The sequence below is a fragment of the Siphateles boraxobius genome, unplaced genomic scaffold (genome assembly GCF_051911475.1).
Source record: "Siphateles boraxobius isolate OS27281-9 unplaced genomic scaffold, OSU_SipBor_1 18, whole genome shotgun sequence".
In the NCBI taxonomy this organism is placed as follows: domain Eukaryota; kingdom Metazoa; phylum Chordata; class Actinopteri; order Cypriniformes; family Leuciscidae; genus Siphateles; species Siphateles boraxobius.
The window spans coordinates 4,955,932-4,969,419 of record NW_027508788.1 but is presented as its reverse complement, the minus strand read 5'-3'; the positions used below and the strand labels follow the sequence as shown (position 1 = coordinate 4,969,419).

Here is a 13,488-nt window from a genome sequence, read left to right as displayed (position 1 = left end):
AACACTTCTTAGAGTTAACATTTATTTAACACAATACAATGTTTTATGTGGAAATTACTACACTGAACACCATACTCTTGATTTACTGCCTTTATTTGAGCAAATCCATATGGTTCAGAAATTCAATGCATGGACAGACTTTGAAAACAATTGCTGTTATAAAATACTGTAAAACCTAACAGCAAAACATTAACATTTAATACATGTAGGCAGCTAACAAAGTGAATTAGTAAAATTGTATAAAACATTGTCAACAACACATCACTGCATTATATAAAATCAAGCCTGCTGGATTAAAAAAAAAAAAAACAGTAGTGCAGTAGGATTGTGTAACCTGAGGTAGATACATCAGATGAAGTATAACAATAACTTCACAGTAAACTAGAAATCAGATAATGCAACTTTCTGAAACAACATAAAATTGTGAATCACACCCGTATGACATTTGTGCATCAAAAGACTTGAAATATCTTAATCTTTCCCTTTCTATAACCAGTATCTTCCTTGGTAGGGTTTCAGTCACTTGAAAAGCATGGAAGTGATCATGGAAACATGTTTCATGCTCAATCAAAACAAAAAATACTTTATCATTGTGTAAAATGATTGAGGTTTATTTTGCTGAAAAGCATCATCATACTTCACACTGAAAACAAAATGGCACTTGAACAGCTCGTCAAAAGCACCCAAGGATGTAGATGACTGACAAGGCAGAAGTTTTTTGTCCAAGACAATGTAAAAGGTAAAAACCTGTGCTTTTGAAGTCCCTGAAGCAAGAAGATATGGCTGAGGGTTTCCTTCAGTGGTCAGGAGATGATCCTCGAGGCTTTGGCATGACTGAAACACAACATAAATGTCCCTTTTTAAACAATTTGTTTAAAATAGGCATTATTTGAAATAGGATAGTGTTGTCTTAACAAACCTTCACAAATTTCACCAGATGATCTGTTGCCTCTCCAACACTGATCTTCTTGGGCCGCTTTCTTCCAGCTGGTTGTGGAGTGAGAAGATGCAGCAGGACAAGTAGAGAAGCCATGTCGCTGTCCCATTCTGGAGACAGAAAATAACAGTAGTTCAAACCAGTCTGTTTATGGCATTACCATAAATTAAATTACCCCTGTGTATTGTGTATCATAATATCTTAAAATTACAAACTATTTGTGAGGTTAAACAGGGACTACAGGTGAAAATTAGCACAAGTGCTATAACCTGGTAAAATGCATCTCTCCTCTTAAGGTTAATGTATATTTTGCATTGTCCCTGTTTAAAAATAAATAAAGGAAAAGGAAAGGAAAGAAAGGTAGTTATTACAATTTTCTTACAAACAGCATGATTTTAAAAAATGTAAATAGTTATGAAAAGCATTTGCAAAGCATGAATTTAATGATGAGCTTTTGTAATAAACTAAATTAAGAATTAACTGTGAGTTAAGACTTTTGGGGGAAATGCTTTTGGGAAATAATCAATAAAAACTTTTATCCAGAAGATTTATTGACTCAAGTAACAACATTACTATTTTGATGATGACTGTACCTGGATCATCAGTAGTGTCAGATTCTTCATTCAGTGCAGCTTTCAGATGCTGTTTTAGGAGAGCAGTCTCTTTAAGGTTCCTGGCCTCCTGAATGACTTTTTCTTTAAAACTGGTGTTCCATTTTTCCAGGAACCTTGAAGCAACCTCTGGTCCAAACATTTGTGAGAAGTCTTGCAAAATCTAATTAAAAAATGAAAGATAACCATTCAGACAAATAATTTAACATAATATTTGTAATACAATTTTGCATTCTTATTTAATACTTACCAGTCCTTTGATGTCCAAGAAACGAGGAAACATTTGTAGTACATCAGCAGAGCGCTGCGAGTCGTGGATAATCTGCTGACGGTAGTGGAAAGTTTCTCTCATCTTCTGGAACACCAAGTCACGGTCAGTTGTGTGGTGGAGGAGAGAAATGGCTTCCATACATTCATCTCCCATTCGCTGGTCATCTATGGCTCCAGTTGTTCTTGATGATGTGGGACCTCCTTTTAGCTCCACTCTGTCCTGTGAGGTAGAGACGATTCTGGATTTGCGTTGCACAGTCTTTATACGCCACTCAAGAAAGCCTTTGTTGCTCTGAATGTCAAAGAAATGTTCCTGGGGGGAAGCAGTATGTTATGTTGGACAAAATAATACAATTGCAGTGGCTCAAAAGCATATAAGATGTAAAAAGACTTACATATCCTTTTTTAGAGTATGGGTCTTTCAAAGATGGGAACAGTGACACAATCCCAAGAGCATGGAACTCCTTTGTTGCTTTACTAACAGCTCTCCTGCAAAGGTGAAAACATATTTGTATTTAGACTCTAATCTAAAAAAAAAAAAAAGGGTAGTCATGCCTTCTTTAAGCTTCTTACCCTTCTTTTTCATGCATGTGAGCAACAATAATGTTCACCATTAACCGCCTTGTGGAATCTTTCAAGCTCCCAGTCTCTTGATACTCTTTAATCACAGTCATCCCCGCTGGCTTTGAAGTAAGAATTTGCTCAACATTCTAAAACAATGAAAACATTATTTAGAAAAATTACAACGAAACTTAGACCTGTTTTTTTAAACAAAGACATTTAATCTAAATCTAATAAAAAATATATATTTGTGTGCAAGTAAAAAAAAATGTATATACATATACATTTCTTGCATTGACACTGTCCATTAAAGGTGGAATCATTTGAGATGCAGAATCACTACTGCTTGAGACAGACAATGTATCTGTCAGACTTGGGGAGGAGTAACCTTCAACCGCTTGCTGCAGGACAGTCATATCTGAAGATCACAAAAACAACAGTATGAGGCATATATAATCTAGCACCAGGGTGGATATGCCCAGGGTCAGACAAAACAATCAAATTTCATATAACTCTGCTTACCACAAGTAGTGAGAGTAACATATTCTGTCAGATTTGAGGTGGCACCAAACTCTGTCAGGTCTGAAAAGTCAGTAGAGTTCTTGGATTTTTCAGGAAATGGAAGTTCTGAAATGCACATATTTTGTTTCTGAGTCAAGATACAAACTCTCAAAATATCTATAAAACAAAACAAAAGTACTAAAATGTCCTACCATCATCAGTGTGGATGAAAAAACACATTTCTTTGGTTGTTGCAAGTTCTGGAAAGACATCCTCATCCACCTCTATGCCCTGGTCATCTGTGACTTTCAATTCTGTATTCTCAGGTATCAGAAACTTCTGCTGGACTACACCATAATATCAACAACGTTATTAAAAGAAATGACAAAATTACTGTTATTTACTCTTTATTAACTGAATACTAAACATACAACTCACCTGCACTGAGAAAATCTGTGAAACAAACTTCTTCCAGTTTTACATACTTCTTCTTCCCTCCAAATTGCACTTTTATTAACATCGTGACCTGACATTAAAGAGAAAACATGTCATTTAAGATAACAGCTAATGATTGAGAATGCAAAAATATATAAGCTGAAAATCACGCACATCGTGGATCACCACTAATACGTAGCCTAACGTTACATAGCTGTTACAATTTAAATCATTGCAGGCCTAACTTAACGTTACGCAGCAAAGCTCAACTATATCTTATTATCCAGGGTAACGTTAGACACTGCAATTTTGTAACCACGTACGCCTGTAATACATTGATGCATCAATTTCACGGCAAAACACTCATTTTCAGAAACACGGTGAATGGAAAGACGGTTAGCTAATGTTAACTCGTTTACATCGACAAAAAATCCCGCGCAAATAGCCATTTCAAATTTTGAAACAAGTATAAGGCCTATACGTTCAACAGCAATAAGTTTGTCATGGTCGTTTACGTTAAACAGTATAACTAGCCTATAACGTAACAGCTACGCGATGACCAAACGTGTTTGTCAGAAGATATAGAACATTTTTAAATAGTTTTATATACACTTTTACCTACCTCACGACGAAGCACATAAGTCCATTATTCCTTTGTGCAGCAGAACCAGGCTCGTGTCGTGGCGCACTTCTCAAAAATAACTCCAGGTGTAGTGTTAAAACACTCTCCTGAACACCAATGAATGAACTCCAAAATACAACACAGCCGGGGAGTATCCAATAACACATACTGTAGTCAGAGTGAACAAATTAACTCCAAAAAATTAACTCTTTCACACTTTTTTGCCTAACTCGTGATTTTTCAACTCCTGAAATTTGCTGTGTACTTATGGGTATTATTGATTGATAATATCTTCGTCTACAAGCTAATGAAATGTCATGTGGCATGCCATGTAGAAATTCACTTCTTTTCAGTATCTATTTTTGTGTGAAAAATCAAAACGCAAAAAAGTGTCTCAACTGTACTCATTCTACCCCTATATACCGGTCAAAAGTTTGGAAACAGCTAATGTTTTTAACGTTTTTGAAATAAGTCTTGACTCTTATGCTCATCAAGCCTGGATTTCTTTGATAAAAAAAACATGAAAAAAACTCCAGTAATATTGTGAAAAATTATCACAATTTTTATTTGAATATACTTTAAAATATGTTTTATTTCTGTGATGGCAAAGCTGTATTTTTAGCGTCATTGCAGTCTTCAGTGCCACATGATCCTATAGAAATCATTCTAATATGATTGATTAACCAATTGATTTGTTATCAATATTGGAAACAGTTCTGCTGCTTATCCTAATAATTTTATTTTATAACTTGTTATACATTTTCCAGGGTTCTTTGATGAATAAAACATATTTTTATTTAAAATAGAAATCTTTTGTAACAATAGAGCTACATATCGTTCAAAAGTTTGGGGTCAGTAATGTTTTTTCTTTCTTTTTTGAAAGAAATGTATACTTTTATTCAGCAAGTATGCGTTAAATTGATAAAAAGTGATAGTAGCCTAAAGATTTATATTGTTATTTCAATTTTGAATAAATGCTGTTCTTTTTAAAGGTGCTCTAATCGATGTTGGCTGACGTCACTTCTTGTTGACGTTCGAAGTATTGTCAAACAAAACCAAGGAGGTAATCCATCAGCCGGAAACTGAAGCCTACCTTGGGGGCCACCATAGCAGACCATCACCTGCTGTTAGCATTCCATTGACACCCATTCATTTTGGCGTCACTTTGACAGCGAATAACTTTACATCTGAGGCGTCCAGAGACTTAATTTGTCCATTATTTATTTCTAAAGAGACACGGCAATGTATAAAAGGCTCCAATACTTTGTATCTTATGTTATGGCCCCCTAGAAGCCGTTTTTGTAAAAATAGAAATCAAGGGGGTCGCTGTGTCCATTTCTTTTACTGTCTATGAACAAAATGGAGGCTAGCTAAACCCTCCCTCCTCCTCATCCGCACATTAACCCGCCAAACCACACCCCCAAATCCTTCTGGCTCGTTATTGGCTGGAACAGTTTGTTATGTTTCGTGGTGCAGGTTACCCCAGTTTGTTTTTGTTGCCGTTTGTGGAGCATGTCTCCCCATGGGGTGTTTGACCGCATTTTTTTTTTTTTTACAGTGTGTTCAGGGGACAGGCAGCTAGCGGATAGTGAGGAGATGTTTGCTGTATGTGACAAAAAATGTTTTGGCCTAAAAAACACGTGACATCACTTAGAGCACCTTTAACTTTTCATTCATCAATGAATCCTTAAAAAAAGTATCACGGGTTCCAAAAAATATTAAGCTGCACCACTGTTATTATATAATAACTGTATCAAGGATTATGTAGCACTGAAGACTGGAGTAATGCTTTGCATCACAGAAGTAAATTATATTTAAGACGAGACACTACAGGCAAAAACAGTGTTTTTTCATGCATCTGTCAGTTTTGAGATTTTGGGCTTTTTGGCTTTTCATAAAGTGTTTTTTCAGACTAGCGGCTGTTGACAGTATTTTCTGCTTTGTGGAGTGATAAATAGAGATATCTGGCCTGGATGCCAGCCGAATTTAGCCCCGCCCACAACATTTGAGGATGGGAAGTTCGGTCTGGACTTGATCTGTTGTGAAGCCAGTAGGCCTAAACAGAGCCATATAGAGATATCTTAAAACAGAAAACCATTGTTTTAAATTGTTATAACTTCACAGTATTACTGTTTTGTGTCTGTATTTTTGATCAAATAAATGAGCATAAGAGACTTTTTTCAAAAACATTAAAAATAGTAGGGTAGAGTGGGGGGAAACGCCCGCCTGGGGTAAAACCTCCCCCACCTGTTTTTCCCAAAATAACAACTAGAGGTAGTTATACATTTTTACTGTTGCCATGCACTATGTTGATAACGGGGATATACACATCTCTATGGAGAAGCTGACACCAGCAACATATTTGAAGAGAAGAGGATTACATGGTAAATGCTATAATTTTCAGATATTAGTAACAAGTGTTTAAGAGAATATTGTTCTGCAGGATATCTCAGTGATGTATGATAGATGAATAGTGAAGTCTGTATTTTGAGATCATATGTTATTTATAAGGAATATAATTATATTTGAATTTTTTTTTTTAAAAATTTAAAGTCATAGCTTGTGGGGTAAAATGCCCCCTACGCTGAGGGGTAAAACGCATAGTTTATCTCTATCATAATTACTATAATAACATATTTTGTCTATCAAATCCTTTGTTTTACACTAAATGCAGTATAACTAGGTGGTAAAATCAAAATATTTGAACAAAACATGAAAAAATTACCTCAAGTGAGCATAGATAGCTAGCTTGCTAGCACAGTTAGTTAACTGATGGAAGGTAGTTAAACTTGGCTATTTTGGACATTCCTGAAATAAATATTAACATATATACATGTTGATACATTACTTGCCTTTTACTTTTAGAGATTAAAAACTATTTCCTGTTAATTTTGCTGTTGATCTGAAGCAAACTGGTTGGTAAGAAAGGGGGCATTTTACCCCACCTTTGGGGGCGTTTTACCCCACCGCTGGGGCAAAACGCCCCCTTTGTACAAAAATATTTTATGTATTTAATATTATGAAGGCTGAGCAATTTTAATATTTGGTGAATAACTCCTGCCATAGTCACTCAAAACCGGGATGGCAATTCTAGTCACATCTATGTTTTGTTTCACTGTAATGTCACATTTTCCATAAGGGGGGCGTTTTCCCCCACTCTACCCTAGTGTTTCCAATCATTTGACCGGTAAGCCGACTGTAAATGTGGTTTAGGTTTGGAGATCTTTAATGATTGATTATATAAGCGAATGACTTTATGAATGAGAAATCATTTAATTATATCTTTTTTTACAGTCTATGGTATGAGCGTACAGTAACAGCCCCACGTCTTTATCCAAGGCGGTTTTGTCCCTCTGCGGCTTCCGTAGTGAAGGCAGCTGTACTCCGAGCAGTACAGGGCCAGACTGTTGTTTTTAGCCTTTTAGCCAAACATCTTGAGGAACTCTTCAGAAATTCCGTCCAAGAAAATGGCTACTTCTTTCGTGGTACGTCATGTTTTTGTACGTACGTGAACCAAATGTTTAAATTAGTCAAACAGAGAGTATTTGCATAATAATTGAATACTAAACACCGGCCAGTACAGGAACTATCGCTGTTGATTCTTTATTGAGAAAACAAAGTTACACTGTTTACGTCTGTACCGTACAGACTGGACGTAAAATTGAGTGGGAGGTTAGATACTAAATGCATCAAATATTATTTAAGTTGTAAAAATGTTGGTGTTTGTGGCAACGAGATTGTATTGGCCTATTGTATGGTCAAGCAAAAGTTTTCTAATATGCAGAAAAAGGCATATTATAAAGCCATACAGTGATGACAACCAAGGATATTACATTACAACAATCAATTCTTTATGGATGCATCGTTGCATTCGGTACTCATCTACCTAAGGATGTGTAGAGGTATAAGATATGGTTTTCTTCTGCACCTTTCAAACAGAATGAAGAACAGGATAAATCAAGGACACTAGAAGATTCAACAAACCTTCGCTGCAGAAAGTGCCGTAGATGTCTTATAGACTCAACCAGTCTCCTCAAGGTTGGTGACATTTGTTTTTAAAGGAGGTAAATGCTTTACATCTCAATTTGGGAATGGTTAAAGATATTAATTTATGTAAAAATCTTTGATAAATTTTTTTAAAGTGACATTTATATTGTTTATAACTAAGTGATGTATTGTTGTTACAGGTGGTAATATCAAGAGAGGCTGCAGCCACATGCAATGTGTGGCATTTAAATGTTGAATCTTTGCCAGATTGGATTTTGTCAAGTGTTGGTCAGGTACAGAGTTTGCATTTGTTTTTAAAGGGGTGGTAAAAAACATTTTTTCAAAGGCTTGATTGTGTTTGTGGGGTGCACTGTAACGTGTTCATGCTTTGTTTTTTTTAAAAATTGCATTATTTTTCATATATTCTACACTGCTCTGTCCCTCCTTGTAAAAACGGTCTTATGGTTTCCGGGTTCTATGAAGCCAGTCCTTCAAAAATACGCGACATATGTGTTGTGATTCGCTAACCGACTAGTGCACGTTTTCCGGAAACGTCACGCCCTGTACCTTTACCGGTAGCCTAGTTTGCTTTGGTGTATTATAAACGATAGCATCAATAAAACCATTCCAATTTGAGCCCGAATCGGACCCAGAGAATGTTAGTGAAGATGATCGAGCAGAACCTGTTCAAAGAACGGTTGTTAAACGACGTTTCAGAAATGTTTGTTTTTTGTTGTCTCATTGCCTTTAATATACGCCGTTATTTAATTGTACTAATTATTATAGTATTACAAAAAAAATAAGCTTCATAATCAAGAATTTCATATAATCGTTCTAACAAATTATACTACAGTCCTCAAAGGGATTATTTTGAGTAAAGACTGCTGATCTATAGTGATCGTTGCGGACTGTATGCCACGGTTACTTTTGTATATTTAGATCGATTGTAGCCAAATATCTGGCGCCAGAACTATTAACCCAAAACGAACACTAAACATTGGCTTTACTGCAGTAGCCAAATCAAACACAGAACCATGTTTAGCATGCCTGTAGATAAACAAGCGATAAACAATACATAAAAGCTCTAATCAAAGAATAATTTACTCTAATTCCAAGTTCGCTGTTGAGATTTAAAAAAGTTTGTAACGTTAGGTGTTTGTCGGATAACGTTCAGTATGAATGAGCATTTAACAAGCTGGTTTGCAGAGCCTCATTTGTTTACTTCCTTGCTACAACGTACAATTAACAATACGAACTATTACAGGAAAACACATCGACGAAAAATAAATCATACTTACAGGTTGTGGCCCGTAAACAACAGCTTCTGTTCTTAAAGTTGGAACTGCTCCATCTTTCAGCAGCACAAGCCATTGTGCGAATCCTGCATTGAACTCGCGAAGATTGTGGAAGCTTTCCTCCGTAAAATTTGCAGCACAGAGAGCGAGATTTGGGTAATGATTAACCATTGATCCCTAACTCCCGCGACCCTAGGAAGGCTGAACAAAGTGGACCTGCAATTCCGGGCACTGATGAAAATAACAGCGTTTCGACGGCATTGCGGCGGCAACAACACTCCTATACCACAATAACTCTTCTCCAGTGCAATATAAAATGGCCTCGCCCCCCTTTTTAGTATTCTCGGAGGAGGGGTTTATGTAAATAATGGGGTTTACTGACGTCAGCAACCCTGGAGGAATGTCGTGTAGTCCAAAACCGGCTGTTTGCTGTAGTCCTTAGAAATTGATTTCTTTAAAAGCAAATATCTCTGTTTGCTTCGAACTTTGAGCACTGTAACTTTGCAGATGTTGTTTATGCTCAAACAGCGACATTACACACTAACTAAAGTTAGAAAAGTGAAATCATGTTTTACCACCCCTTTAATTTATGCAATTTGGGCTATTGACAATCACCTGGAAAAGGAATGATCTATTCTGATAAAATGTACACTTCTCACAGGTCAATTGGACTGTCGGGAAATTGAACTGCCAGTACTGTGGAGCTCGCTTAGGAGGCTTTAATTTTATAAATTGTTCCAAATGCACCTGTGGACATGAAACAACTGTGCATCTCAGTAAAAGTCGTGTTGATCAGGATCTAAATCCTCTAGTTCTTTTAACAAGACCAGGAAGGACCAGAGAACATACTAGAAGGAGGAACAATGAGGTGGAGTCTCTCCCTCAGACAATGAGCTTAGCTCCCTCTCCTTCCACAACCCTCAACTTCTCCTGTGCTGTCTCTCATGTAATCTCTGCTGAAACTCAACTTGAGGTTGAGGCAAGTGAAGAACCACAAATTCTTGAGAATGTTGAGAGAGGCACAGATGTTTCTTTACCTCCTGAATTGCCTCTACAGCTGTATGATGATCAGGAGAGTTTAGAGGAACAGCATGTGGGTTCTGCTTCCCAGAGTAGAACTCCTCTGGACAGAGCAGTTGATCCAGAGGGCGTCAGACTGATGGAGGAGCCATCCAGAAACATCTTACCCAATGTAGAGCCAAAGCTTGACAAGAGAGAGAAAAACCGCCTTAAAAGCCTTAGAAGGAAGCGAAGGAAGAAGGAACGATGGATTCAGAGACAGCAGGAGGCAAAAGATATGGTGAGATGTTTTAAAGTCATGGCGAGTGCCAAAGTCTGACTTGCTTTGTTCCTATTTGTGAATTTAATAACTATCTAGCAAGACTGGGCAATATTCAGAGTTTAAGAATTGGCTTTGTTAAATTCATTTAAATCAATATGGCTCCCCGACAGGTGTTCTATTGAAATTTATTTAACTGCATTCAAAGAAATTCAATATATAGTCATACAAGTATTACATTGTCAAAAACAAGTTTTGTGACAAAACATGAATAATTAATTTTGAATAGTTATGCTTATTTGTTCCCTGATATACATTTCTTCTCAAATGATTAGGCATGTTTCTCTGTAAACAGACATAACTATTATTCTTTTTTGAAAGAAGGCATTTTTAGCATACAGAACTAAACATAACATATATAAACCACAATTGTATGTTTAATTAACTGAAAATGTATTATTAAAAATGACACGGATGTTATACGTTTTGTTCCATTTTAAAGGCCCATTTACACCAAGAACGATAAATGTAAAATAACTGTAATTATAACTACATTAGCATCCACACCAATGCCCAATAATGTTCTGTATAAGCTAATGCTGCAGTTATGTCGTCTGCTTTTTTAAATTCTCACGATCTTTAAAGTCGAAGGTGGATCTTTAGGTCAAATTGGAAAAACATTCTGAAAGTGATTCCAATTATAGTTAACTGTGGCGTTATCATTATAATTGTGATGTGGACCTCCCTATTCTCATTAAAACTTTATAGTTATATTTTCATTAATGAATTTTTCAGGTGGGTTTATCCAAAGTGATTTACATTGCATTTAATGTATACATTTCATCAGTTCATGCATTCCTTGGAAATCAAACCCATGACCTTGGCATTGCTAGCACCATGCTCTACTGTATGAGCTACAGTAACATCACATAGTTATGGTCCTTGGTGTGAGCAGTCCTTTAATCTACTTTTTTTTGTTCTTGTAACATTTGAATCACAAGTATGCATCCTGTTTGCTTCCTTTATTCTGAATGGTACACAGCTCTAGTTTGTTTAATGTATGATAAGTGTCAGAAAAGCAAGAAATGAATGTGGGCTATTGAACGAGGAGCTGTGTTGCACTGACGAGTTCTGGCAAAATGTCAATAATACAGCCGTGGATAAAGACAGGCATAAATCCACATAATAGGCTGCTGCAAGAATCCTGAGGATCTTAATAAGCCCTTCACAGCTGCACATGGCTCTTGCAGCAGGTGTCATTTTATTGGAGAATTTTTCTTCTTTTTTATAGTTTTGACAACCAGTGGGCCACATCTTTTACACAGAAAATGAATTGAATGTCTGTTTTTTTATTATAAACATAATTCATCTGTTCTTCAGTGATGTTTTATTTGTGTCTTCTTGTTAATTCTACCTATCAGGCTATGAAGTGGGATCTAACAGGCAGCGACGATGAGGAGAGAGAGGGATACACATGTGCCGTGTGTTTAGACGTATATTACAGCCCCTACAAGTGCCATCCTTGCAGTCATGTGTTCTGTGAGCCCTGTTTGAGAACTCTGGCCAAGAATCGGCCAAGCAATACCCCGTGTCCCCTCTGTAGGACCCTTATATCCCATGTTCTCTTTCAGGAAGGTGAGTGGAACAGATAAAGTCAATTTTTTTTCTCAGTGCATCTAAACTTATCTAACCACCTAATACTTTTTGTTTGTTTGTTTCAGAGCTTAATCAAACTACAAAGACGTGCTTCCCAAAAGTATATCACTCAAGACATGAGATCTTTCAGAAGATCAACTATTTGAAATGGCCCCTGCCCAACTGTCCAAAGCGTTTTCGCATCTTTTGGGGTTGGTCATATGTCATTTGCATAAGCATGTCTTCAGTACCCAAGGATTTTAAATGACAAGTTGCCCACTTATTTCCTTTGTCTTTGTTATTTCAGGGTTTCCGAGACACGGAGGCCCTGCCAGTCGCTGGCAGTTTCCCCACAGAGCATTTGGCCTGGATGCATTGGATCTGGGGGACATGTGGGGTTGGCCATTTGACATTGACTTTGTGATCATCTCTATCTACTCTCTGCACTGGGTGATGGCGTTCATCGTCTTCTGTGGCCTCTGCTACTTCCTCCTCATCTAATGAATGGAGGATTAGATCTCACTTTGCTGTTGCTGGACAAATGAATGTTTTTGACGGTGGACATCTCATCAAGTGCCTCATACTTTTATTTCAATGTAGCTACAAATATGATGAAAAATGATTAAGGTGTTTTTCTTACTGTGTGTTTATTTATGGTTTAGGTCTTACAGGGTTTGTGCAATTCATAGATATCACATTTAGCTGTTGCTTAATATTATCTGCTTACTTGACCTGTAAACAGTATTATAATTCATTAGAAAACAAAAAAAGCAATAATTCAGGGAGGGCATAATTGCTTAGTCTCCTTTGTACAGTTTTATAAATTACCTTTATTAATTCTGTTGCTATTAGTTGGAGCCATTTAGATGCTTGCCTAAAGCAAGAACCCAGGTTTATTCCACTAAAACATGCTGTACAATATTTTTAACGGATTCTTTTACACAGTAAAAGGTTTGAGAACATTAGTTGTTGTGTCAATTCAATCTATGGGAATGAGATTATTTAATTTGGCAATGGCCGGGAATGACAGCCCATTTCTGTATCTCAAAGCAAAGATTAGTTTTTGTTCCTCTTAATTCCTACGTGAGAATAACATGCTTTTCCCCATTTTTGCTTTTCAACCAATTTTTTAAAACCATATAAACTCGTTTCCAGAATGGAAACTCGTTTTCTATTCATTAATTAATAATTCGAATAATTTAATTATTATTATTATTGACATTTCAAGAGGTTTTTTGCAGCGACGTAAGAATTTACCGACATAATGTTTTCTAATAGCTGTCTTGAAAGATTTTTAACCAAATATTAACGTCCCCAGAACGTTTCAGATAGCTTTTTGATGTAGCCTACAGCCG

At 36.5% G+C, this 13,488-nt stretch overlaps 2 protein-coding genes across 5 annotated transcripts; one reads left to right on the top strand and one right to left on the bottom strand.

Annotated features, from left to right (window-relative positions):
- Positions 1-75: 75 nt before the first annotated feature.
- On the bottom strand, positions 76-4,066 carry LOC143740866 (uncharacterized). 3 transcript variants are annotated; one of them, XM_077232969.1, is made up of 11 exons: positions 3,938-4,066; positions 3,319-3,406; positions 3,093-3,227; positions 2,902-3,006; positions 2,664-2,797; positions 2,392-2,528; positions 2,214-2,307; positions 1,799-2,131; positions 1,531-1,711; positions 920-1,047; positions 76-834 (listed from the first exon to the last, which is right to left on the bottom strand). In XM_077232969.1, the coding sequence occupies exons 2-11, from the start codon at positions 3,398-3,400 to the stop codon at positions 568-570; spliced, it is 1,596 nt and encodes a 531-aa protein (XP_077089084.1). In that variant the 5' UTR covers positions 3,401-3,406; positions 3,938-4,066; the 3' UTR covers positions 76-567. The 3 variants fall into 3 exon arrangements, with proteins under 3 accessions (XP_077089084.1, XP_077089083.1, XP_077089085.1); XM_077232968.1 differs by having other exon boundaries at positions 2,658-2,797; positions 3,938-4,030; XM_077232970.1 differs by having other exon boundaries at positions 2,902-2,961; positions 3,938-4,015.
- A 3,226-nt stretch (positions 4,067-7,292) lies between these two features.
- Positions 7,293-13,095, top strand: rnf180b (ring finger protein 180b). 2 transcript variants are annotated; one of them, XM_077232990.1, is made up of 8 exons: positions 7,293-7,422; positions 7,877-7,975; positions 8,125-8,217; positions 9,881-10,198; positions 10,277-10,519; positions 11,920-12,133; positions 12,220-12,345; positions 12,441-13,095. In XM_077232990.1, the coding sequence occupies exons 1-8, from the start codon at positions 7,405-7,407 to the stop codon at positions 12,632-12,634; spliced, it is 1,305 nt and encodes a 434-aa protein (XP_077089105.1). In that variant the 5' UTR covers positions 7,293-7,404; the 3' UTR covers positions 12,635-13,095. The 2 variants fall into 2 exon arrangements, with proteins under 2 accessions (XP_077089105.1, XP_077089104.1); XM_077232989.1 differs by having other exon boundaries at positions 9,881-10,519.
- Positions 13,096-13,488: the final 393 nt, after the last annotated feature.